The sequence below is a fragment of the Aquarana catesbeiana genome, linkage group LG12 (assembly GCF_042186555.1).
Source record: "Aquarana catesbeiana isolate 2022-GZ linkage group LG12, ASM4218655v1, whole genome shotgun sequence".
NCBI classification, from domain to species: domain Eukaryota; kingdom Metazoa; phylum Chordata; class Amphibia; order Anura; family Ranidae; genus Aquarana; species Aquarana catesbeiana.
Window position 1 is genome coordinate 228,809,588 of NC_133335.1, and position 27,705 is coordinate 228,837,292.

Sequence of the window (27,705 nt, forward strand, 5' to 3'; positions counted from 1 at the left end):
TCTCGCACTGGATTACTGCACAGATCTGGAAGAAGATTCTAGAAGAAGTCACATGATGGATGGATTTGGTTATTCTGGAGTTTATCTAAAAAAAATGCAATTTAATTAAAGGGCAGAATATTGCTTTAAATTAGAAGCCGTTAAAGATACGAATGGTAGAAGTCTTTTCCCTGGTAAATATAAGAGGTATTCCTCTGGTACATTACTGTGGCGGAGGCTGATGGATATGATATGCCCCTTGGTCATCTTACACCATATGTAATGATTTGCTCCGTTGTGAGGTAAGTCTCCGGCATAATGGAGTCTCTATGAATTGCCCCACTGAACTCAGGAAGCCCTTTACACCCAGAACAGTTTTCCTGCAGCAGCTGGTGCGATCTCTCCATCGGCCCGAGTGCCTGTATGGTACAGTGACCTGAATCTCCCTTCTATGCACAGCTGAGCGGAGGAGGGAGATTATGGAGCAATACGGAGGAAAGGGCAGCCGTATGATGTGTCGGGGAAAGTGGGTCAGGTCAGTAGAATCCCAGGCCAGATCCTGCCACAGGACTGCGTAATGTTCATTCCACCCACATCCTCCCCCTTACAGGGATCTGGGACAGGCAGAAAGGAGAGCAGAGATGTTAACCCTGTAAGAGGCCTGGGAGGTCGTATCTCTTCATTTACTTGGGGAACCTTTAATGACACCTCTTCCTCCGACTCTCCCGAGTAACCCCTTCCCTACCTCTGAGTGCCCAGGGTGTGGAAAGGATCGGCGATCATGTGACCATTGACCACAAGGGGACATTTCCTTGCTGACCAGCAATGTAAGGAGAAATTTCCTTAGTGATCTCCTCCAGTGTAAGGAGAAATTTCCTTAGTGATCTCCAGTGTAAGGAGACATTTCCTTAGTGACCTCCAGTGTAAGGAGACATTTCCTTAGTGACCTCCAGTGTAAGGAGACATTTCCTTAGTGACCTCCAGTGTAAGGAGACATTTCCTTAGTGACTGCCAGTGTAAGGAGACATTTCCTTACTGACTGCCAGTGTAAGGGGACATTTCCTTACTGACTGCCAGTGTAAGGAGACATTTCCTTACTGACTGCCAGTGTAACGGTACATCTCCTTACTGACCACCAATGTAAGGGTACATGTCTTTACTGACCACAGTGTAAGGAGACATTTCCTTACTGACTGCCAGTGTAAGGAGACATTTCCTTACTGACTGCCAGTGTAAGGGTACATCTCCTTACAGACCACCAATGTAAGGGTACATGTCTTTACTGACCACACTGTAAGGAGACATTTCCTTACTGATCTCCAGTGTAAGGAGACATTTCCTTACTGATCTCCAGTGTAAGGAGACATTTCCTTACTGACCAGCAATGCAAGGAGACATTTCCTTACTGACTGCCAATGTAAGGGTACATCTCTTTACAGACCACCAACGTAAGGGAAGGGTACATCTCTTTACTGACCACGGTGTAAGGAGACATTTCCTTACTGACCAGCAATGTAAGGAGACATTTCCTTACTGACCAGCAATGTAAGGAGACATTTTCTTACTGACCAGCAATGTAAGGAGACAGCTCCTTACTGACTGCCAGTGTAAGGGTACATCTCTTTACTGACCACAGTGTAGGGGGATAGTTCCTTACTGACAATCTGCTTTGCAGAACAGACAAGCATACCAAACAAAATTAAAAAAGGGGGGGAGGGTTAGGAGCGACCGTCAGGAGACATTTAAAAAAAAAATGTTTTCCCTATTTATTTATTTTGTTATTTTTATTCTGGCCTCGCCCCCCACCACCATTCCTGCCTAGATCAAAATGATGTATAGCTGGTCCTGCAACCCCCTTGGAAGATGTGATGTTGCAGGATACAGAGCAGTCGGTGGGTGAGCGGAGCCGGATGCCTGCACCTGGAAGAGGCAGCCAGATGAAGAAAACCAAGATGGCGGCGTGGGATGCGATTTTGCATTGAAGTCAATGTGATGCGATTTTGCATTTAGATCAGTTGGAAGCAGCATGCCATTATTGCCCCGCAAAACGCTGATGACCCTTTTTTTTTTGGCCAATAATTTTCGGCCGCTGAAATGTCGGTGTATCCCTAGTAATTTCCTAAATGAAAACCACATTCGGTTAAAATCTTGTTCACTTCTTTTAGAACTTTTTCATCACTGCGGTTGAAAATGAACATCTATTTAGCCCCACTAATGTTTAATAAGTAAGTGAGTGGACCTTCAACCTAAACCTAAGCTCATATTGCCTTGTCGCCTTCCCCTCTCTCTCTTCTATATATATATATATATATATATATATATATATATATATATATATATATATATATATATATATATATATATATATATATATATATATATATATATATATATATATATATATATATATATATATATATATATATATATATATATATATATATATATATATAGAGAGAGAGAGAGAGAGAGAGAGATGTATCTAGATATATATATCTATATATAGATATATATCTATATATATATTCCCGCCCAAGCACAATAAATAAAAAAAATATATAATAATAATATATATACATGTATATAAATATTATTATTATTATATATTTTTTCATTTATTGTGCTTGGGTGATGCCCCCAACTCCCCCTCTCCTGGATTCAGCTGTGCATGTGCAGATGTGCCGCAGCGCTTTGAGTCCCAGAAGCTCTGCAGCAAATCTGCACCGGTGCGGGCTTTCCCACACATCTGTGCACATACAGGCGTCCTGCATGCATGCACTACACGAGGAGAACGGAGGTCCCAAAACTTTGCCAGGAAGTATTTTATGCATGCAGAGACGTGCCGAAGGGCTTTATCAGGAGCACGGAAGCTGGGCAAAACCCTTCAACATACTTGTGCCAGAATGGCAGCGCAGGAAGGAGGTGGGGTGGCTGCTGAGGACTGATATTTGCTATGAATGTACTTCATGAAGGATGTGGCCGCATGTGACTCGTCTTCTCTGTTCATGCGCAGTTCATTCTGGGAGTCGGCCTGGTGATCCTGGTGATCAGCACATACGCTACCATGATGGTTCCCCAGGAAACAACGCCGCAAGTCAAGTCCGAGGTGCTGGGGAGAGAAGGAATTCAAGATGGGAAGGTAGAGCTGGAAAAAAACATTCCCAAAATATCAGGTAATTCCTCAGAAGGAGATGAACTCTGCTGGTGCAACTTACCACCGAGCATGATGGCGGGCATCATTCAGATCGTAATTTATTTATTTATTTCAGGTACTTATATAGCGCCGTCAATTTACGCAGCACTTTACATATACATTGTACATTCACATCAGTCCCTACCCTCAAGGAGCTTACAATCTAAGGTCCCTAACTCACATTCATACATACTAGGGACAATTTAGACAGGATCCAATTAACCTACCAGCATGTCTTTGGAGTGTGGGAGGAAACCGGAGTACCCGGAGGAAACCCACGCAGGCACAGGGAGAACATGCAAACTCCAAGCAGGTAGTGTCGTGGTTGGGATTCGAACCAGGGACCCTTCTTACTGCTAGGCGAGAGTGCTAACCACTACACCACTGTGCCACCCGAAATTGAGGTGATTGTAGCCGTATCGATGCACTTGTAACAAAAACAAGTTCTCTCTGTGATACATTTTTTATTTGGACTAACATCCACATTTTTAGGGCATGCTTTCATGGTGTTCCCCCTTCTTCAAAGTAGGTATTAACCAGTTCCTGCCCAGCCATCATTGTACTATAGACCTGGTGGGAACTGGTTAATGACCACCTTCCTTGAAGAAGGAGGGGGTACACGTCATATGACATCCTCCCCAGGACGCACTGTGGCACAATATGTCACCCGCTGTGTCCACCAGATACAGCGGTTGACATATCAGTGTACTGGGCCCCTGCCAGTACCATGTGATCACTGTGGCCAATGAGAACAGATCATATGACAATGGTACACAATGGATGGCTTTGGTTCATGCTATTCATTGTGTACTATTGTGTCGATCTCTGTGATTGGTCACCGTGATCACATGGTACAGACAGGGCCAATCTCAGACCATTTGTACCATGTGATTAGCTGTAGCCAATCACAGCTAATCACATTAGTAATAATAATAAAATACATTTTTATTCAGTAAATAATGATTGCTTGTAACAATAAAATTCAATAATGTAAGCAATCATAACCCGTGAAAAAAAATTTTCTCTGGTCACAGTGAAATTACATTTGAAGTGAAGTTACATTTTTTTTAAAAACTTTATTATTATTTTTTTTTTTTTTTTACATACTGTCACCAGTCGGTGTCCCTGATCACTGCCACACCAGTCATATGATGATGCTGTACTGCATTGGTGACAGTATGTAAAACAAAATTGTGAAAAAACTATTATTTTTTTTTACGTTTTTTAATCCCCCCCCCCAAAAAAAAGGGGGCAAATAATCACAACTTCAAAAAACTCACCATGCCTCTTACTAAATACCTCAAACTGTCTACTTTCAAAAAAAGGGTCATTTGGGGGGTATTTGTACTGTCCTGGTGTTTCGGGCCTCGAAAACTTAGATTTGGTGTTGGTACATCAGGATTGATTATTAATATACAGGATTGATGGATTTTCAGATTTTTATCCCATAGATTGTGGACTCTATAACTTTCCTACAGACTAAATAATATACACAAGGTTCTGAAGAAAGATTATTTACAAAAATGAAAAGACAACGAAACCAAGAAAAACGCATTTTTTTTTTTTTTTTTTTTTTTACATTTTTGGTCTTTTTCCGTTTTATATAGTAAAATATGAAAACCCCAGTGGTGATTAAATACCACCAAAAGAATATTCTATCTGTGTGAAAAAAAAGATAAAAATGTCATATGGGTACAGTGTTGCATGTCAAAGTGTGACAGCGCTCAAAGCTGAAAATTGGCCTGGGCTGAAAGGGGGTGAAAGTTCCCGGTATTGAAGTAGTTAAAGGATTTATTGATTGAACTTACTGGTGACTCCTCCTACCTCAATTTGATTACTTGTTTTTGGCACCTCCTCTACAAGGTATATGGGGGGGGGGGGTTTGCTATTGTGGAAGCTTAAAGTGGTTCTAGAGGTTGAAGGTTTTTTATCTTAATGCATTCTATGCAGGTAAAAAAAAACCTTCAGTGTGCAGCCGCCGCCCCCAATACTTACCTGAGCCCCTTATTGATCCAGCGATGTTGCACGAGAGCTTCGGCTGTCCGGGGACTCTCCTTCCATTGGTGCCCGCTGCTGTCAATAAAAGTCAGTGAGCCAGTGAGGAGAGAGAAGTGGCGGGGCCGAGCTGCGGCTCTGTGTCTTAATGGATACGCAGAGCAGCGGTTCAACTCTGGTGCCCCCAGAGCAAGCTGCTTGCTCTGGAGGGAACGTGGCAAGGGGGAGGGGCTAGGAGCGGAGGCGAGGAACCACAGAAAAGGAGGATCTGGGCTGCTCTGTGCAAAACCTTTACAGAGCAGGTAAGCATAACATGTTTGTTATTTATAAACATAAGAAAAAAAAATACAATTATTATTATTTTTATTTAAGGTACTTATATAGCGCTGTCAATTTATGCAGCGCTTCACATATACATTGTACATTCACATCGGTCCCTACCCTCAAGGAGCTTACAATCTAAGGTCCCTAACTCGCATTCATATAATAATATTGCTTTAAGAATTTTAATTGAGGAAATAAAGTTCTGGGAAAAAAACCCCACAAAGGACACCAGAATCTAAATAAGAATCCACGCGTCTCTTTATATAAACAGTATTTCTTTGGCCCAGATAACGGAACCTATGAGGCAATTTATGGGGTCTAAAAGTGATTGTAAAGGCTCAAAGTTTTTTTACCTTCATGTCCAGCCTCCCCTAATACCTAATGTAAAGCGCTGCGTAAATTGATGGCGCTATATAAGTACCTGAAATAAATAAAAATAAATAAATAATACCTGAGCCCCCCTCTCGATCCATTGATGGGCATGAGATCCTCGGCTTTCCCGGGTCTCTTCCTCCGCATTGGCTGAGACAGCCATTGGCTCCCCCTGCTGTCAATCACAGCCAGTGAGCCAATGAGGAGATAGCGGGGCTGAGTGGCGCTCCGCGTTTGAATGGACACACAGAGAGCAGCGGCTCAAGAGCGAGCGTGCTCTGGTGCCCCCAGAAGAAAGCTCCTTCTCTTGGGGCAGGAGGGAGGGGTCAGGAGCCCTGGCGGGGGGACCCAAGAAGAGGATACGGGCTGCTCTGTGCAAAACCATTACAGAGCAGGTAAGTATGACAGGTTTATTATTAAAATAAAAATTAAAAAAAATGCTTTTAATATCACTTTACTAAGTAAACTAATTATGTATAGAAAGCAATCCTGAGAAGATACATTTTGCAACAGAAGTTCCAGTTTGGAATCGGTTGACTTGCAGCATGCTGAGGTCATTGTGTCAGTGCTGCATCTCTTCTGTCTTCACTTGGGCTGCACATGCGTTGGAATAAGGGGAGGGGGGATTTACAATGTGGTTTGAATAATGTACACCCCCCCCCAAAATCACACAGTGAGCTGCACATGGGCCAACGGGATGCTGCTGATTGGCCAGTTTTCAGCTGGTGTTTTTGATGCAAGGGGCATTTTCCTAAGCTTTCCTTTGCCCGTTTACTCCCCACAACATGCTTTATAGGTTCAATAATCCTTGAGAAAGATGGTGCTGTAACGCATGTTTTTCCTATTGCTGTGCATAAGCATTTTTTTTTTTGTTAATACTTGCATAGCACGGTGCATCATTAGACACAACCAGCAGCTGCGGGTCCCAGATACAATTGTATTATTTACACCTACAAGGGGGCTATAAATATCCAGGGCTTCTTTAAAGGCCTTTTTTTTTTTCATGGCTATTCTATAACATGGGGAATGTTTTTTTTTTTTTTTTTTTTCCTGCTTGTGGAGATGAGATCTGTAGATTAATTCTAATGACTCTTCAGTCTGTTGATAGAACAAGGACAGCAAAGGCAGTGTGAGCGGCACTGACAATGTTTCTGCTGGTAGTACGGCCGTGTCTGATCTGAGCCGGGCAGCTGCTTCCTGACATTGTTGCAGAGAGGAGCGAGGAAGCCGAGGTCATTGCCGCTACCTGCGTATCTTCCGATTAGCTCTCCTCCAAGTGTCCACCGGGGAAATATCACTTGCGTCCTGTTTTTTCCAACACGGAAGTTTTTTTTTTATCTCAGGCTAGTAATCAGTTGTTTGTAAGAAAAATTGCCTGTGTTATAAAGTGCAATCCAAACACAAGTGTGCAAAACAGTCCAGAAAGCACAAAGGTCTTCACAGAAGCTAAAAGACTGACGTACAAGTCCTTAAGGTGGTTCTAAAGCCTTAAAGTGATTGTAAACCCTTTTTAATTTTTAAAAAAATAACAAACATATCATACTTACCTACATTGTGCAGCTCGTTTTGCACAGTGTGGCCCCGATCCTCGACTTCTGGGGTCCCGCCGGGGGCTCTCGTCGCTCCTCCCTGCATCAGATAACCCCCTATGAGAAGCTCTCTCTCAGGGGGGATACCTTGTAGTCCAGCATTTGCGTCCATAGACACGAATACCAGACTCGGCCTCGCCCCCTGACAACCGCGTCATTGGATTTGATTGACAGCAGTGGGAGCCAATGGCTGCGCTGCCATCAATCTATACAATCAAGAGCTGGGACCCCATGGAGAGAGGGAGAGCGCGTCTCCACCGACAGAAATACATGGCTTAGGGGTAAGTAGAACGGTGGGGCGGGGGGGGGATGGGGGGGGGGGGGCGCAGTCGTTGCCAGGTGTTTTTTCACTATAATGCATAGGATACATTAAGGTGAAAAAACACGAGGGTTTACAACCCCTTTAAGGTTTTGTATTCTATGCATTAAGGTGAAAAAACCTTGTGTCCTGCAGAATCCAACCCCCGCCCCCCCAGCCCCCCTTATTCTTACCTGAGCCTGATCCGATCCAGCGATGTGCACGAGAGCAGCGGCTCTCGTTGCTGTCTCCCTCGGCCCTGGGCAGATTGAAAGCAGACTTCCACTGCTGTCAATCAAATGCTGTGCCAAGCAAGCAGGGGGGGCAGGGCTGAGCCACCCGCTCAGACACAGAAAGGGCAGCTCAGGAGCGAGCATGCATTGGTGCGCTCATGGGGGCAATTGCTAAAGAGGAAGCGTTTGTTTCACCAGTGGGGGACGCCAGAAGAGAAGGCCCCTGGAGCACTGGTGGGGGACCCTCAGAATAGGAAGAGCCTGGAATGCTGGCGTGGGACCCTAGAAGAAGAGGAGCCTGGAACGCTGGCGTGGAACCCTAGAAGAAGAGGTGCCTGAAGCGCCGGCGGGGGACTCCAGAAAGGGAGGAGCCTGGAGCGCTGGCAGGGGACTCCAGAAGAGGAGGAGCCTAGAGCACTAGCAGGGATCCCCAGAAGAGGAGGAGCCTGGAGCGCCAGTGGGGGACCCCAGAAGAGGAGGAGCTTGAAGCGCTATAGGAGGACTCCAGAAGAGGAGGAGCCTGGAGCGCCGGCGGGGGACTCCAGAAGAGGAGGAGCCTGGAGGGCTGGCGGGGGACCCCAGAAAAGGAGGACCCTGGAGCGCGGGCGAGGGACCCCAGAAGAGGAGCGCGGGGTGGGGGACCCCAGAAGAGGAGGAGCCTAAAGCACTGGCAGGGGTCCCCAGAAGAGGAGGAGTCTGGAGCGCCAGTGGGGGACCCCAGAAGAGCAGGAGCTGGGAGCGCTATAGGGGAATTTCAGAAGAGCAGGAGCCTGGAGCACCGTCGGGGGACCCCAGAAGTGGAGGAGCTTGGAGTGCCAGCTGGGGATCCCAGAAGAGGAGCCTGGAGCGCTGGTGGGGAACCCCAGAAGAGGAGGAACGGGGATGCTCTAAGGCAAAAACATTACACAGAGCAGGTAAGTATGACATGTTTGTTTGTTTTCATTTTTATTTTATTTTTTTTAAATGAAGCTTTAATGTCGCTTTAAAGTGATTATAAACCCTTCATGCAATACTTTTCTGCTCTGTAATGGTTTTGCACAGAGCAGCCCCGATCCTCCTCTTCTCTGGACCCTCGGTGGTGCTCCTGGTTCCTCCCCTCCCCGTCGAGTGCCCACCATAGCAAGCCCCTTGCTCTGGGGGCACTTGTGCGGACTGGCTCTGTGTGTCTGTGGAGCTCGGCTTGACTCCCCCACCTCCTGTTCTATCCTTGCTGGCTGTGATTGACAGCAGTGGGAGCCAATGGCTCTGAGTTTGGGGCGGAAGAGAGCTGCTGCTCTCGTGCACAACACTGGATCAAGCTCAGGTAAGAATAAGGGGGGAGCTGCACTCAGAAGCTTTTTTACCTTAATGCAGAGAATGCATTAGGGTAAAAAAACCTTCAGCTTTTAATACCACTTTAAGCCATAACTTCTGAACTGGGGTGCTGTTTGGGTTCCCTGAGGTGCCACAAACCCAAGATGCAGTTTGCCCTGGATCAGCCTCATGTACTTCCACGGTGCAGGCAGCTACCAGCACCATAACAACCAATGAAGCTCTAGGGCAGGGATCCTCAAACTACAGCCCTCCAGCTCTTGCAGAACTACACGTCCCATGAGGCATTGTAAAACTCTGACATTCACACACATGACTAGGCATGATGGGAATTGTAGTTCCTGAGCAACTGGAGGGATCTAGTTTGAAGACCCCTGGTATAGGGCCATGACGCACGATGTCCGGCCTGCATCACGGAAGCCTATGGCACTGGTCCAGAGCAAATGCCATCCAGGGTCGTCCCAACCATTCAGGAGACAGCGGCGTGCACCCCGTCCAGAAACTAACAGATGAATACAAAATATTGACAGCACAATGCTAAGCTAATGATGAATCCAATATTCACATCAATGCCACGGTACACAACTAATTCTGATCATTAACCGATATGCTTTACCAGTGCTGCCCTCTCCCGATAGTGGAAATCTTACTGCTGAACAAAATGAAAACGAGAGGGCGCAACGCATCTGTGATGGGGGGGGGGGGGGTTCTCTTATTTTCTGAGATGATTTTTCTACAGCAGTGTGAGGTCATCTATGGCCCTCCACCTCTGACTGGTAGTCTCTTCAGATCTGGAGCAAGATTTGGTGATGTCACTACTGGAGAGGAACGGGGTTAACGATGCCGCCTTCAAACATATTTATTAGTCACTATAGATAGCTTATGGAGACCACCACAACTGCACCCTCTCTGCTAACACATGACTGTGCTGCTATATACAACTCATCATACCACTTCACAAACCTTGACCCTCTCCCATAGGCATCTCTATTAATGAGAGCATCAAAGGCAGCGCTTCCTTTAAAGTCTTAACAGGCAGAGAATTTTTTTTTTTTAATTTATTGGATTGGAAAATAAGAATATTCTGCAAATCAGGAGACCGGGCACCACCATGCCCTACATGTATCATCATGCCCTATTCTTCCTATCTTATTTCCTTTTCTTTTCTTACTTTCCTTTCCCTACTTTTCTTTTTATCGCTCGCTCTTTGTCTCTCTTTTGCTCTTCCTCTTGATCTCTCTTATGCCGGCCACACACATTTCGAATTTCGAAAATCGTATCAAAGAATTTTCGTACGAATTTCGCACCATTAGTAGGCTGCAGCAACAGCCGCTTTTTCATGCGGCAATCAAATTTGAAGAGTCGGACATGTTGGAAATTTTTAGAAAAACGAACAATTTTCTAATCAATGATGGGAGAATCGTGCGAGAAATGTAATAAGAAAAAGAAAGTTTACGGAGAGAAAAGAAGATTCCCGGCCACGAAAATTCTTTTCTGTAGCAACCTGAGGTGAAAGGCTTGGTCGGCCGAATTTCGAAAATCAATGGTGGCATCATCGGATCACAAAAAAAAAAAGACTTTCTGATTTTGAAAAGAAAATTCGTTGGAAATTCGACCGTGTATGGCCTGCTTTAGGGATGCACCAATAACGTTTTTTTTTTTTACGAGTACCGATACTTTTTTTTTTTAGTACTCACTGATACCAATTATCGATACCTACCGCAACTGTTTTGTTTTCACTGTTTCAGAAAGTTTTTATTGTTTATCGTTTATAAAATAGACGTGAACAAAAAAAAAAAGCAGGAAAAAAATAATTAAATGGAGGAGGATAGGGAGTTAATTAAGGCTGATTAGAGTAAATTATGGGTTAATAAGGGGTTAAACAGAGGAACATTTGTTCATCCCTTTGATCTGCAGATGAAGAAACAGAAAGATTTAAAAAGAAACAATGTTTCTTTTTATGGCTGAGCAATGTTGTTAATAAACATTCCCGGCTGCTTTTTTTTTTTTTTTGACAGCTCCAATTATCGGACTTCTTTAAAGAGGAGCTCCACCTTAAAAAAAAAATATTAAAAGCCAGCATCTACAAATACTGCAGCTGCTGACTTTTAATAAATGGACACTTACCTGTCCCAGGGTCCAGCGATGTCGGCAGCCGATCGATCGCTCGTCTCTCAGCTGCCCCCGCTGGCATCCTCGGTCAGGGAATCAGGAAGTGAAGGGTTGCGGCTTCACTGTCCGGTTCCCTACTGCGCATGCGCGAGTCGCACTGCGTGTCTTCACTGGTCCTCGTTGTGTTCTGGGAACGGTGTGTTTCCCAGAACACAACGGAGGGGGCGGGCATCTGCGGATATTCTGCGGCTATCTATACCCGGAAGTTGGTGCAGATACCTGTATTAGACAGGTATCTGCACGACCCCCCCCCCCCCCCTGAAAAGTGCCAATTGTGGCACCGGAGGGGGGGGGTTGATCCGATGAGCGGAAGTTCCACTTTAGGGTGGAGCTCCGCTTTAACACTTCAGCTGTCAACAGGGGAGACCCGCTGACAGCTCAAAGAACCGAGCCTGAAAGTATTGGTTTCAGGTATCGTGCATTTGCAGGAGTACCGATACTTGTGCAAATACTCGGTATCGGCACCGATACAGATACTAGTATCGGTGCAACCCTAATCTCTCTTTCTGTGTACAGCCCATCCCTGTCATTTCTCATCCCTCTTTGTGAACCCACGTTTCTCATCACTTTCCCTGTTGACCCCCTCCATCTGTCCAATCACATCCCTCTCTCTTTGCACCCCCATCTCTCTTCTCTCATCCCTCTCTCTTTGCACCCCCATCTCTCTTCTCTCATCCCTCTCTCTTTGCATCCCCTCCCCCCATCTCTCAGCCCTCACTCAGTGCCAACCCAATCTCTGGGGTCTCTCTCTGTTCACTCCCATTTCTCATCCCTTTCCCTGTTGACCCCCCAATATCTCTCCTCCTCTCTCTGTGTATGCTCTCCCTGTCCCTGTTTCTATTTTGCCCTTTGGCTTCATCTCTGTTTGACGCCCAAGAAATATATTACAACCTCTGACAAACTTTCCTCATTACAGACATATTTCTGCATGGATAACTTGTGCCCTCATCCTACACTCCACGGGGGAATAAAGACAAATGATTAACAGACATTGTCCGCTACTCTCGGTCATTGTCCTTCAGAGCGCTTCTGTTAGAATAGGGTTAAACCGATCAGTTCTGCATGTTATGTTGTTATATATATATATATATATAACAGGACAACCAGGCCGGTATGTCTTGTTCACATAGCGCCCCCTGCTGCAGATGTAGAGAAATGCACATAGTGGTACATGTCCGTCAGTTACAGAAAGTGTTTTGGGCATCTCCATGTTATTTATCAGATGGTCTGTTCTGTGTTCCAGTCCAGAAACCTGTTGTGGAGGAGCCCGCTGATGACCGGGACAAACCCACGTTGCCTCCGAAGAAGGATGAAGTGGAACAGCCCCAGATTAAGGGCCCCATTGAAGTCCCCCAGCCGGTGGAGGAGAAAAGGAAGCGGGAAGAGGTCCAGCTGGACCGACCTGACAAAGGTATCCCGGACCGGGGCAGGAAATGGGGATTTTGGTGGAACAGATACTCATATACAGGACTAGCTACAATGAAAAAAGCCTTTACACGCACATGAACTTTAATGGCATCCCAGTCTTAGTCCGTAGAGTTCAATATTGAGTTGGCCCACCCTTTGCAGCTATAACAGCTTCAACTCTTCTGGGAAGGCCGTCCACAAGGTTTAGGAGTGTGTCTATGGGAGTGTTTGCCCATTCTTCCATAAGCAAATTTGTGAGGTCAGGCGCTGATGTTGGAGGAGAAGGCCTGGCTCACAGTCTCCGCTCTAATTCATCCCAAAGGTGTTCTATGGGGTTGAGGTCAGGACTCTGTGCAGGCCAGTCAAGTTCCAACACCCCAAACTCGCTCAGCTATGTCTTTATCGACCTTGCTTTGTGCACTGGTGCCGATACTGAGCATTTGCAACAGTACTTATGCAAATGCTCCAATACCTAAAACCAATACCTTTTGCGGTGTGATTTTGAGCCTATACAAAATGAATGGGCTCAAATCACACTGCAAAGATTTGCATTTGATTTAAACAGGAATGCGGTGCGTTTCCTGCCCAAATCGAATGCAAATTCCAACCCCACCCCCCCACCACCACCACCACCACCACCACCACCACCACTCCTGTGTGAACCCAGGCTTGTCATAGTTACTTCAGCCTGGGTTCATACAGAAGTGGTGTGGGAAACCGCTGTGATTCGGACAGGAATCACACCAAATTGCATGCTATTCTTTGCAGTACAATTTGAGCCCATTCATTTTGTGAGTGCTCAAATCGCACCGCAAAGGTATTGGTTTTAGGTATCGGAGCTTATGCATAAGTATGAGTACCGGTGCAAATGCTCGGTATCGGCACCGTTAACGGTGCAACCCTAATTAGAAGACTCCTCTCCAAAGTGTCTGCTTCTCTAAAGTTTTGTCCAGTGCTGAATACTAGTGGAAAGGTAAGTGAGTAGAATAATTGCTCAAATCGCACCACAAAGGTATTGGTACTCAGTATCGGCAAGTAATTGATCGAAAGTATCGGTACACGTACTGGCCAGCAAAAAAAAACAGTATCTGTGCAACCCTACTTCTAATCTTTTTTTGTTTCTAAATTTTCCTGTCTCCTTGACCCAGGCATTGCAGTTCCTGTTGGAGAGGCCCACCGTCATGAGCCCCCAGTTCCACAGGACGGAATAGCGGTCGATGAAGGGATGGACAACGAGGAGTCTGAGGAGAAGGTAGCCCCAGAGGCCAAGGTGGATGCTGGTCTGAAGGATGATAAACCAGAAGCAAAACCAGAGAGCAAAATTGAAGAGCAATTTCCACCCCAAAAGGAAGACCATGGACCCCCACCTCAGCAGCCTCCCCAGGAGGAAGGGGTAGTGAAAAAAGATCCAGAGAAGGTACCTGTAGTTAAGGAACAGGAGGTCGCACCACCGAAGAAAGATCTACAAGCAGACAAAGCTGAGAACCAAGTGGTGGACTCCAAGAAGAATGCAGAAGCAGCACCAGGAGACAAGATAGACTTGGCAGAGGCGGAAAAAGCTCTAGAAAAACAGCTCAAGAATGGTGATGGGGGGGCAGCTGAGAAAGATGGAATTAATCTGGCCCTGGCAGAGAAATTTCTAGAAAAGCAGCTCCAGAATGCCGAGGCTGTAGAGAAAGAAAAAATTGACCTGGAATTGGCTGAGAAAGTCCTGAAAAAACAGGTTCAAGAAGGTAAAGAGAAAGTGTAAAAAAAAAAATGAAACATGTCACCTTATTTGGTGCCCTTTTGTTTTTGCTGAGAATATTGTAATATTCTAAAAGTAGACCTGTTGTCTTCCCGCGAGTCCTAATATTGAGAGAAAGCTCAGATTTTATCCAAATTTCCCATAATTCCTTCTCGCTGGCAATTTTTTACACACCTTAGAGCAGCCTTTCTCAACCAGGTTCCTCCAGAGGTCGCTAGGGGTTCCTTGAGCAATAGGCAGTGGCAGACCTCCCGACTGACAGTATCTGCATCCTCTCCTGTGTTGAAACCAATTACTCCCCATTCCCTGCAAACTTGCATTTACAAAATATAACCTTTTGAAACTGCAGCGGCCATCTTGAACTCACTTTTATTTCCTGTCTGAATGACTTCAGATATAATCAATCTCCCCTTCTCCTGATCCATCCTGATGTTGACTTTCACAGCTATTTGCTTTCTCTGCCATCAGTCGTTTTGTTCCAGATCGATATTCGAAAGAACACATCGCCGGCATCCCTTTAGACAGGCATGCTCAAGCTGCTGTGGCCTGTAGGGAGAAACATGTACATCTAAAGGGATGCCATGGATGTGTTCTTTCATATAATGATCTTGGGGGAAAAAAGATCAGGGTGCTGTGATGTTTACAAGATCCTGCCAGCCCTTCCCACTAAAGTTAGAAAAAAACCAACAGACAGACTGGGGTGGGGGGTGTGGGGTATTTCTTGTGTGTGTTATGCCTCCGTTTTAAAGCGAAGTTCCACCCAAAAGTGGAACTTCCGCTAATCTGATTCCTCCCCCCCCTCTGGTGCCACATTTGGCACCTTTCAAGGGGGGGGGGGGGTGCAGATACCTGTCTAAGTCACGCCCCCTTCCCGCACCCCCCTGCTGGTCCCAGGAGATAGCGGGGAACAGTTAGGACGCGCAGCGCGACTCGCACTTGCGCAGTAGAGAACCAGGAAGTGAATCCGCAACGCTTCACTTCCTGATTCCCTCACAGAGGATGGCGGCGGCAACTGCCGAGACCCGAGCGATTGATGATTGGCTTCGGATGCCGACATCGCTGGACCGTGGGACAGGTAAGTGTCCATTTATTAAAAGTCAGCAGCTGCAGTATTTGTAGCTGCTGGCTTTTTATTTTTTTTTTTTTTTTAGGTGGACCCCCGCTTTAAAATGAATGGTAACACATACATCTTACATTGCAGTACACAGTGATAAAGGGTTACCACAATGAAGTAGATGTGAACGTATCCCAAATGTTGCATTCCTTTGAAAATTTATAAAACATTGCAGTGTTCTAAATCTAACCTCCTGTTGTCTTTCCAGAAGACCAGAAGGCACAAGCGCCTGGCGACGCAGAACCTGAGCATCGCGAAGTCAGAAACGCTGAAGAGAAGGCAGTGGAGAGTCAAGAAGGTTAGTGCTTTTCTGTATGTCTTCCCTCCCGTGACACAGCCAGCCAGTGAGAAGGCTTATGTGGAGCATCTTCATGCTGCTCTGCTCAGCCTCGCCGCTTTGCACTCCGCTAAGTCGCGTGTTACGGATATGCTCTAGTTTATAAATATCATTTTTCTTGTGCTGTGCATCTGTAGCTTTTTAAAGTGAACCTGTGTCTTGCTTACACAGTGAAAAGAAACTGGTTCACATTAAGGCTGGACCTCATAGCATCTTGTACAATATATGGCCAGAACACCTATTTATGAGCTTGTTGGTTATCACATTCTAAAACCACAGCGTTGCCTTTTCTCCTGTGACTATAACAACCTCCACTCTTCAGGAAGGCTTTCCTCAAGATTTTAGAGAGGGCATCTGTGGGAATTTGTGCCCATGAGGTTAGGTACTGATGTTGGATGTGAGAAGTCTTGGCTCACATGTTGGGCCTCACATTGGGCACCAACAAAAGACCTGGCTCACATGTTGGACTTCACATTGGGCACCAAAAAAAGACCTGGCTCACATGTTGGACTTCACACTGGGCACCAAAAAAAGACCTGGCTCACATGTTGGACTTCACACTGGGCACCAAAAAAAGACCTGGCTCACATGTTGGGCCTCACATTGGGCACCAAAAAAATGACCTGGTTCATATGTTGGGCCTCACATTGGGCATCAAAATAATGACTTGGCTCACATGTTGGGCCTCACATTGGGCACCAAAAGAAAGACCTGGTTTACATGTTGGGCCTGACATTGGGCACCAAAAAAAAAAGACCTGACTCACCAAAGGCTTTCCAGTTGATCCCAGAGGTGTTCAGTATGGATGGGTCCAGGGCTTTGTACAGGACACTCTGGTTTCTCCAAACCAAACTGGTCACACCATGTCTTTATGGAGCTGGCTTTGTACACACTGTAGGGGGGGGGGGGGGGGCACAGTCATGCTGAAACAGAAAGGGGTCTTCACCAAACTGTTACCACAAGGTCGAAAGCGTACAGTTGTCTACAATGTCTTTGTATGATGTTGAATTATCAGTACTTTTCACTGGAGACACCTGAACCTACTAATTTGTAGGGTGTCCATATGCTTTTTATAAGTAGGTTTGATGGTCAGGTATCACCTGCTTTTGGCCTTATTGTGTCTTCCCTTTGCTCCCAAGCTGCTCCATTTGCTGCTTGGAGTGAGACAAAGCCCTGCATAAGCTCCAAGCTGATCCTAGTCAGAGCTTCCACAGGGCTGAGGTATCTCTTCCTGTGACATGACCAGGTCAGCTCTGTCACATAGGAGAAAAGGGAGAGAGTCACATGCTCCCCTATACCTGGAAGTACTGGGTATAGCTCTTTGCTCCCAAAGGTAAACAGAGAACTGGTAGAGTAAACGGAAGGTGAGTGTAAGCTGCTGCAACTTACTGGGGAGGTGGGCAGTCAGTAGACTTTGTCACCAGATCTCCTGATATGCATTTTATAGTGTCAGACATCTTGGCTTCTGTTCAGGAATAGGATCCCAATTTCTATTTGTCCTACAAACAGAACCAGGAGTGATGGCGATCTATTCTGTGCTTTGTTGTAACCTGCTTATCTCTCTCTCCTCTCCTCTCGTCTGTCCATGTTGTCGTCGGGATGCTCACAGCTGAGCTCAGGAGGCTAGAGCAACGTAAGCATGGCGTGTAACACGATGCATGTGTAGCTGTAGACATGGGTGCTATCATTTACTAATACTGTTCAGAGGTGTGGCATGTAGTACTCCATAGCAACCAATAAGATAGAAGCTTTCATTAGTATAGAGCAATTAGAATGATGAAAACTGCTCTGATTGGTTGCTGTGCATTTTTTCTTATTGCACATTGCATTATGCCTATCCATTTACTAGAGACCAATGACATCTTCATATTCATGACAACACAGCCTATCCATTCAATAGAGACCAGTGACATCACCGAGACTCTTCTTATTCATGAAAACACAGCCTATCCATTCACTAGAGACCAGTGACATCCTTTAGACCCTTCATATTCATGAGAACGCAGCCTATCCAATCACTAGAGACCAGTGACATCATTTAGACCCTTCATATTCATGAGATCGCAGCCTATCCAATCACTAGAGATCAGTGACATCACCGAGACCCCTTATATTCATGAGAACGCAGCCTATCCAATCACTAGAGACCAGTGACATCCCCAGGACTCTTCTTATTCATGATAACGCAGCCTATCCAATCACTAGAGACCAGTGACATCACCAAGACCCTTCATTATCATGAGAACACAGCCTATCCAATCACTAGAGACCAGTGACATCACAGGACCCTTCATATTCATGAGAACGCAGCCTATCCAATCACTAGAGACCAGTGACATCACAGGACCCTTCATATTCATGAGAACGCAGCCTATCCAATCACTAGAGACCAGTGACATCACAGGACCCTTCATATTCATGAGAACGCAGCCTATCCAATCACTAGAGACCAGTGACATCACAGGACCCTTCATATTCATGAGAACGCAGCCTATCCAATCACTAGAGACCAGTGACATCACAGGACCCTTCATATTCATGAGAACGCAGCCTATCCAATCACTAGAGACCAGTGACATCACAGGACCCTTCATATTCATGAGAACGCAGCCTATCCAATCACTAGAGACCAGTGACATCACCGAGACTCTTCATATTCATGAGAACGCAGCCTATCCAATCACCAGAGACCAGTGACATCACTGAGACCCTTCATATTCATGAGAACGCAGCCTATCCAATCACTAGAGACCAGTGACATCACTGAGACCCTTCATATTCATGAGAACACACCCTATCCAATCACTAGAGACCAGTGACATCACAGGACCCTTCATATTCATGAGACACTCGCCCTTCATCCGACACTTCTCGTCCTAACACCATTTTCTAACACCTTCAGCTTTTCATAATCGTTCGTAACTTTGTATAAAATTAGTGGCCCATAAATAATAAAGAAACACATTAAATGTTATTAAACTCTAATGGGATCATTTTGACTTCTTACTTAGCATTCTTTGTGAATTCACAGATGCCGGGAAGGCGGAGATGTTGGATCACGCCATCTTGTTACAAGTCATTAAAGAACAACAGGTGCAGCAGAAACGTCTTCTGGATCAGCAGGAGAAGCTTTTGGCCGTCATCCAGGAGCAGCACATGGAGATCCACCAGGAGCAAGGTGAAGCCATTGGGAGCCGTTAGAGGAAGGAGATGTACCCAGAGATTCTAGGCTATCGCACATTTGTTCGCTTCTGCTGGAACCTGATGGACATTTAAAGCGGAACTGCCACCCAAAAGTGGAACTTCCGCTTTAAGGCCTCCTCCCCGACTCCTGTTTGTGAAATTGAGCTTTTTGGGAGGAGGGGGGGGGCAGGTACCCAATTTTGACAGGTATCTGCTTCCACTTCAGTTCTGGTTGCCTTGGGCGATCGGAAGTTCTCCCCCCCCTCCTGAAGTCTTCTGGGACACATGACAGGTCCTAGAAGACTTCGGGACTAGTCAGAGAGCGCAGCGCCGCTTGTGCATGCTCAGTGGGCACCCGGCTGTGTAGCCGCAAGCTGTCACAACCGGGTGCCCATAGTGAAGATGCCGGCGCCACCTAGGGGGGAGCACATGGCTGGGGTGAGTGGACCGTGGGACAGGTGAATGGCTGTTTATTAAAAGTCAGCAGCTACAGTTTTAATAAACTAAAAAAAATTACTGGAACTCAGCTTTAACTACGTTTAAATTGGCTAACTGTGGCTGATGTATCTTGGGCTTTTCAGTCAAGTTCCAGCTTATTGTATTTAGTTCTTTGACCTTTTTAGGTTTATTTGAAACTAGCGGGATCAGTCTAATGCTGGCCATACACTATACAGAAAATCGGCCGAACCCATTTTCGAAAAACGAACGTTCGACCGTGACCGCAAACGATCGTGCCATCATATAATGACCGATAATCTGTTCAGTGGACATGAATAAATAATTTTGTGTTCGTTTTTTTACATATACCTAGTGCAGGCAGTTCGGACGGGAAACACATTAACCTTGCAATTTATCGTACGTTCGGCAGAAATTTTCCAAACATGCCGTTCGTTTTTTTTCCACAAAAACGTCACAAACGATTATCGATTTGTACCCACTAACTTGCCGAAAAACGAACGAAGTGTCCATACGAACGATTTTTCGGCCGATTTTTCGTATAGTGTATGGCCAGCATTAGGCTCCATGCACACTGGCTTTAAAAAAAAACAAAAAAAGCTGCTTCTACAGGAGTTTAGCGCTTTGCCTGTAGAAGCAGCTCAATGTTATCCAATGTGTTCATGCACATTAGGACATTTATAGGTGTATTTTAACCACTTTAATATCGTACACTTTTACCCCCTTCCTGCCCAGGCCAATTTTCAGCTTTCAGCGCTGTCACCCTTTGAATGACAATTGCGCGGTCGTGCAACACTGTACCCATATGACATTTATCTAGTCAGATAGAGCTTTCTTTTGGTGGTATTTAATCACTGCTGGGGGGACCTGAGAAGAGAAGGATGGGGCTGCTCTGTGGTAAACCATTACAGAGCAGGTAAACATAACGGGATTGTTATTTTAACCAAAAAAAAAACTTTACAATCATTACCTATGACGTCCAGTCAGAACAATGAAACCCCCGTCCAGGCGTCATTTTGATATAGACAATATTAATACTTCTGACTGGACATCATAGGTGTTAAAGTGATTGTAAAGTCTATTTTGTTTTTTGTTAAAATAACAAAGATGTCATACTTACCTGCTCTGTCCGATCACAGTGTAAATAAGAAGTGCCGGTGTTCTGCCGAAAACTCCAACCTGCCAAAATCTCCAACCACGTCATTTCCGGTGACTGTCCAGCTGCAAAATTTGGAGATTTCGACGTGTTGCCCATTTTCACAGAACACCGACAGCGTATACAGTACGGTACACAACGAGTTGGCTGTTTTGACAGAACACCGGGTAAGGAGGGAAAAAAGGTGTTGCCGCCTTGGGGGGCAGCCTTGTTGGTTAGTATGTCCACTCATTATATGGTGTACCGTAGTGTATAAGCTGCCGGTGTTCTGTGAAACAGGTAACTTGTCAAAATCTCCAATTATTGCTGCTGGAGAGTCACTGGTAGTGACGTGGTTGGAGATCCTGACAAGTCTTCGGCAGAACACCAGTTATCAGCATTCCTCTATTCACGCTGACAGCTCTCCTGGCGGGGGGGGGGTTGCGCTGCTGATCCTTGCATCAGTGCAGTCCAATCAGCGGTGCCCATTAGTGGTGCCTATCAGTGCCACCCATCGGTGCACATAAAGGCTGCCCATCAGCGCTGCATATTGGTGCTGAATATTATTAGTGCCTCCTCATAAGTGCAGCCTCATTAGCGGACATCAGTGAAGGAGAAAAAATACTTATTTACAAAATTTTGTAACAAACTAAGAAAAACTTTTTTTTTTTTTTTTTTTAATTTTCAGTCTTTTTTCATTTGTTTAGCAAAAAAAAATAAAAAATCCAGTGGTAATTAAATACCACCAAAAGGAAGTTCTATTTGTGTGAAAAAAATGTCATATGGGTACAGTGTTGCATGACCGCGCAATTGTCATTCAAAGTGTGACAGCTGCGAAAGCTGAAAATTGACCTGGGCAGGAAGGGGGTTACAGTGTCTGGTATTGAAGGGCTTAAAGGAGTTGTAAATGCATTTTATGCATTAAGATAAAAAAAAACCTTCTGTGTGTAGCAGCCCCCCCAAGCACACCTCCAATTACCTACCTGATCCCCCTTCTCTCTCCAGCGATGTCCACGATCCCCTCAGCCATCCAGGACACTCCTGATTGGCTGAGACAGAGCAGTGGCGCCATTGGCTCTTTCAGCTATCCATCAAAGTCAGTCAGCCAATCGGGGGAGAGAGGGAGCGGGGCCAGGTCAGGGCTCAGTGTCTGAATGAGCTCTGACTTGGCTTAGGTGCCCCCTGTAGCAAGCTGCTGGCTGTGGGGGCACTTGACAGGAGGGAGGGGCCAGGAGCAGCAAAGAGGGACCCGAGAAGAGGAGGATCCGGGCTGCTCCGTGCAAAACCAACTGCCCAGAGGAGGTAAGTATAACATGTTTGTTTTAAAAAAAAAAAAAAGCAAAAAAAAAAAACGAGCCTTTACAATCGCTTTAATAATTAGCAGAGGTTCCTTAGGAATCAAATGTTATTTGAAGGGTTCCTCCTTGCTAAAAAGGTTCAGAAAGGCGGGTTTAGTGTTTTGTTTTATCAGAATGTACCAATCACAACGTCACCCACATGGCTCCCTTATATTGTTTTTAGGTGACAAGGCGGAGGGCCTCGCCCCAGAACATCCACGGAGTAAAGAAGAGATGAATGCTGGGAGAGCAGAAGATAAAGATCCGGTTAATGATAAGGAGCCGGCGCCAAACCAACAAAAGGAAGAGCAGAGAAAAGACACGGAGAGAGTCGCCTTGCCCGCACCTGAGATGAAAGCAGCCCAGGAAAACGTTGTCCTGCAGAACAATAATGATCTGAATGTCGTAAAAAAGGCTCCAGAGCCTGAGGTGGTGAAGAAGACAGAAGACCATCTCGCTGTTCAGAGGGTTGATGTTCCACAGCAAAAAGCAGAAGCCAATCTTCCAGCTGAGCAGGTGATCCATATACAGAAGCCAGCGCAGGAAGAGGAGGGGACAAAGAAGAAGCAAAGCCAGGACAAGAGCGTTCTCAAAAACCAAGATGGTGACCTTAATGCAAAAGTGAACAAGGCCTTGCCTGGTCCATCGGAGCAGAAGCTTGTTGTAGAACAGCATGGCCCGGGTGATAAGGTGATAACAGGTGGAGACTTGGAGCAGCCGAAGGCCCAACCTCAAGAGGGAGCTAAAGAGGTCAAAGTTCAAAGAGTGGACCAAGATCTGCAAAGACCAAGTCCGAACCTTAAGGAGCTGAATAATAATCTAGTTGATGCAGAAGCAGTGGAGATGCCAAGGAAAGAGCCTGCAGCAGAAGCTGGGAAGGTTGCTGGGGAGAACAAGAAGGAAGACGGCAAAGACGGGGCGGTGCCAGACAACGAACAAGGCAAACAGAACCGAGACCTGAAGCTGCAGAACGACTTGGATCTCCGGAGAAGAAAGAGGGACCTTGCCAATGAAGCGATGGACAGCGACGGGTCTCATATCATCGGCTTCAACCACGCCCCCGACCCCAGAGTCAACGACCTCCACGCCGCACTCGAGGCTCATCTCAACGCCGAAGCCGGAATGCAGGTGGTCTACAGCCGACAAATCAAACAGCTGACCGAGAAGAAGAAGAGATGACAGCCGATTGGACGGGGGTTGTCAATGGAACTGTGGAGACCAAAGTGGGTAACGGCTTGAAGAAGAAGCCACGAAGCTGCACTGCCTGAGCAGCCATGAGAACCAAAGCCAAATCCTGCCAGTACTTGTATTCCGCCCTCACTTCTGTCACACTCCTGGTTTAGTCACATGACCAAAATAACTGAACTGCGTGTTGCCTCAGAAGTTCTTTTTCTGTTTTAAAGGGGACCTTTTATTATAGTAATATGGACACTGCCACAGGTAATGTGCCTTTTAAAGAGACTCTGTCACTTGTGGCAGGCTTTCCTGGAAGAGCAACCCCCCCCCACCACCACCACCACCACCATCCGCTGATTCCACATCCTTGCTGCTCCATTACAGCCCTCAGTGCTTCTGGGTATGGGGTGCATGTGACCTCCTCCCACAATGCAGTGTGAGGGCCTGAGCAGCCAATCACCAGGCCCAAACTGTGTCACATGAGGGAGGCCCGCAAGAGATTACCTTTGTAAAATGTCTGACACCGGGTTACATAAGGTTTGGACTCCCTGCATCGAGAAAAGAATATTGGGGGGGGGGGGGGGGGGCAGAAAAGAAGAGCATCAGTGGGGTGTTGTTTCACTTCACTCTGAGGTTCATTTACACTATTGTCTGTGGTTGAGGGTGTGAGCTGCAATCATCCATGAACCCCGAAACCTCTGCATACAGCAGTGTAGATGCACTTCACTTGAGTTACAGAGAAAGGCGCCCTGCTAAAATGACTTATTTGCCCCATCTAAGCTACGGCGTTATATGACCCGGGGTTTCCAGTGCAAAACTCTAAACTAGTCTTAAAGTAAAACTAAAGGAATTTTTTTTTTTCAATTAGATATAGTAATGGAGGATTATAACCCCTGTCAAGGTGTTTTTTTTTTATTTTTTGCAATCTGTCACCATTAGTGAGATGTCCCCTCCACTTCCCGTCCCATAGCCAAACAGAAAGTGAGGGAAAAATCCCTCCCAAAGTGAGGAAATCCCAGAACTAGTGTCCCCATTGGAGGATTCCCCCCACTATATCCCAGAACTAGTGTCCCCATTGGAGGATTCCCCCTCTATTCCTGTCCTGGGGACAACCCAAAATTTGGGGTTTTCTTTCACTCTTGTTAACAGAGGGGGTGACTCTCCCTAACGGGGGGGACACAGACGGCAATCAAATCCTGACAGGGGCTCTAATACCTCTCCAGCCCATCCAACACAAAAAAAAAAAAAAAGCTTTGCATTTAGTTATACTTTAAGGCTCCATGCACACTGGACTTTAAAATAACGTTATAAAAACATCAGTAGCTTTGCAGTGAGTCTTTCAGCGTTTGTACCGTTTTTTTCACTTTAGCTTTTTTTTTTTTTTTTTTCAATGGATCAAAAACGTTAAACGCTGGCGAGCCACGTTTTTGAGCATTTGGCGTTTTTTGTGGTCATAAAAACGACTCCTGAACGCGATTTTATGGCGTTCAGAAAACAGCCCATAAACTCCACTGCTGAAAAACATCCATGGACACATAGGATAACATAGAGGGGAGTTTATGGCCTGTTAAAAAAAAAAAAAAAAAAACGCCCAAAATCCCAAAAACGGCCGTTTATGAGCTCCAGTGTGCATGGAGCCTCAAAGCGCAGGCTCCATGGACCTCCTTCCTCACTTCACCACTTGGCCCCCCCGTTCACACCGGTGCGGCTTTGAAATCACGCGATTTTCAAAGACGCACTTCAGTGTGATTTGCACTGCCGTAGGTATGAGGCCTTCAAAACAAGGAAAGTGTTATTCTCTCCCATCTCCCTGTCCTGACAAAGTCCCCCTTAAAAGAAACACGGCTCACCCTCCGATATGCTGCAAAAATATCACACTGTGTGTCAGCACACACGTCTCAGGTACTTGGGGGGGGGAATAAACTGTTCAACTTTTTACAATAAACCAGAATATAAAACTGGTGGCTGAGAAGAGGATTAGCGGCCAATCGGTGACCACGATGGACAGAATTCACCACTTCCTGCTTGTCCTTCGCATTCTCAGCCATTGCACTTCCTGTGCACACAGAGAGGGAAGGCCACAGGCAAGAACCGCAACTCTTACTGCACCGAACTACAATCCGCTCTGTTTTTATGAGACCAAACGTTGTGTTTATTAGGATTTTCCTTTTCTTATTTTGTCATTGCTCTTGAACCTCGCAGCCACGGAGTTCTTCCTCCCAGACTCTGTGCCTTTTTTTTTCCTGGTTTTACCTGTAAAATGTCGGCTCTCCCGACCCCTCCACCACCCACAGCGGTGCCACAACTGAGCCGCAATTGCTGAAACTGTCCAGTAGAGGGCGAGCATTGTGCACACAGGAACTTTCCCCAGGTTTGGTGACAATAACTGATATCAATGGTACACAAGCCGATCTGTTATTAAAGAATTACATTTCTCCTTCACTTTGCACCCCAGTGATGATTTTCAAACTAAATGAAATGTATGTGTTGGCAATGGTATTCCATTTATAGCGTGCATTCTCTTTTGTAATTCCTTTTTATTTAGCAAAAGTCATATGAAATACAAAAGCTGACCAGATGCATATAAGTCAGTGTCAGTACAAAATTGGCAATAACTGCCAGAGCAGTAATCAGAGACGCCTTTATTCTCTCTTCTCCTGTCGGGAGCTCACTGCTTTACCTAGAAGTCTGCTCAGAGCTGGAAGTGAAATGACAGCCAGCCTGTTGCACAGCATTCCACATCTCCTGCATGCTGACTCTGCTGCGAGTTTCAGTGATGAGAAAGGGGTGCCGGGGAGCAGCGCACCTTATTACAAGACTGTGGTTGTAAAGAAGGTAAAACCTCCCGCTGAGCAGCTCTTTGGTTGTGTGGAATTGTCCTTAAAGAGGAAGTAAACCCTGGTGGGTTTTACTTCCTCTTTATTTCCCTGCAAAGACAGGGGCGGACTGACAACTCATGGGGCCCCCTGGGCAATAGGAGATTATGGGGCCCCCTGGGCAATAGGAGATTATGGGGCCCCCGGGCAATAGGAGATTATGGGGCCCCCGGGCAATAGGAGATTATGGGGCCCCCGGGCAATAGGAGATTATGGGGCCCCCGGGTAATAAGAGATTATGGGGCCCCCGGGTAATAGGAGATTATGGGGCCACACAGTATACACACACACAATATACACACACAGTATACACATACACACACTGAAAAGGTACTGGAGAGGCGGGGCAGCTATAATCTTGGGATTTTTTTAAAAACACAGATTTTTACCTACTGTCCCTGGTTTTATTGAGGCTGGCAACCCTGATGGGGCCCCTTAGTGGCATGGGGCCCTCGGGCAGTGCCCGAGTGCCCGAATGGTCAGTCCGCCCCTGTGCAAAGATAAAGCATAATGGGCTACTATGCATCGCATAGTAGCCCATTATGTGTCAGTTACCTGAAACCGAAGCCTGCGACGTCACCGCTGTTCCCACTAGCGGCGAGCGTCCACCCTTCCTTCCGATGCCGCGAACTCCGGCTCTGTGACTGACCGGAGTCGCGTGACGTCACTCCCACGCACATGTGCGCGGGAGCCGCCAGTCTCGGCATGAACCCCTATTAGAAACACCACGATGTGCCCCGTCTAAAGTGCGCATGCGCCATAGTCATCGGCACACAGCTTTTTTTTGTAAATATCTCCTAAACCGTGGAGCCCACCATTTTTTTGGTCATTGGGTACCAGTGTTGCCAAGTAAGGAGCGAACTCTGAGGGATATGCTGACATAATCTTTCTTTCCTGACCTACAGCATTGGGGAAGTATCTCCCTACCAGGGGGGGGGGGGGGGGAATGCTTCGGTCCTGCCGGGTTGGGTGTCCCCAGCCTACTTTCTACTAATGGGGTCGGGAAGACCAACCATCTTGGGTGGTTGGGCTGGGTTCTCATGGCTGAGATATTTACTACAGTGATTGACCCAAATTAACCAGATTTTGTGTGACCCTGCTGAGACCATAAACTCACCTTCTGCTCCTTCTCCAGCAGATACTGTAGCGAATCTTCTGGTCGATCGGGCTTCTAAGCCCACATGATTCAGAATCCCCCTACGCCCCCCTCTACAGGGTGTAAGTGGCTTTGCTGACACGCATTGCTCTGGCCTAGTACACCGTTGTCACTATCAGAATCCAGAGCTCTGATATGCAGCTGATGATGCAGCAAGTGTATGGCGACAGGTAGTGGCTGACAGAGGTTGCAGGAGTGTAGCTGCACTAAGATATCAACATCTGTTTAAAAATAATATGATAAAAGTGGTAGTAAACGGCAGTTGAAGAAGAAAAAAAAATCCCCTGTAAGGCAATGTCATAATGTGCTAGTATG

At 46.2% G+C, this 27,705-nt stretch overlaps 1 protein-coding gene across 5 annotated transcripts in view; it reads left to right on the forward strand.

Moving 5' to 3' along the window:
• Window positions 1–25,800, forward strand: part of SLC38A10 (solute carrier family 38 member 10) — a 95,507-nt gene extending 69,707 nt beyond the window's left edge. For 2 of the 5 annotated variants that reach the window (XM_073606871.1, XM_073606872.1), the window contains exons 12-18: window positions 2,993–3,152; window positions 12,710–12,877; window positions 14,022–14,606; window positions 15,943–16,032; window positions 17,681–17,704; window positions 19,103–19,249; window positions 22,367–25,800. In XM_073606871.1, coding sequence (XP_073462972.1) covers window positions 2,993–3,152; window positions 12,710–12,877; window positions 14,022–14,606; window positions 15,943–16,032; window positions 17,681–17,704; window positions 19,103–19,249; window positions 22,367–23,361 — 2,169 coding nt within the window. In that variant the 3' untranslated portion in view covers window positions 23,362–25,800. The remainder of the gene's footprint in view (window positions 1–2,992; window positions 3,153–12,709; window positions 12,878–14,021; window positions 14,607–15,942; window positions 16,033–17,680; window positions 17,705–19,102; window positions 19,250–22,366) is intronic. The other 3 variants (XM_073606873.1, XM_073606874.1, XM_073606875.1) reach the window with 3 other exon arrangements.
• The last annotated feature ends 1,905 nt before the right edge of the window (window positions 25,801–27,705 follow it).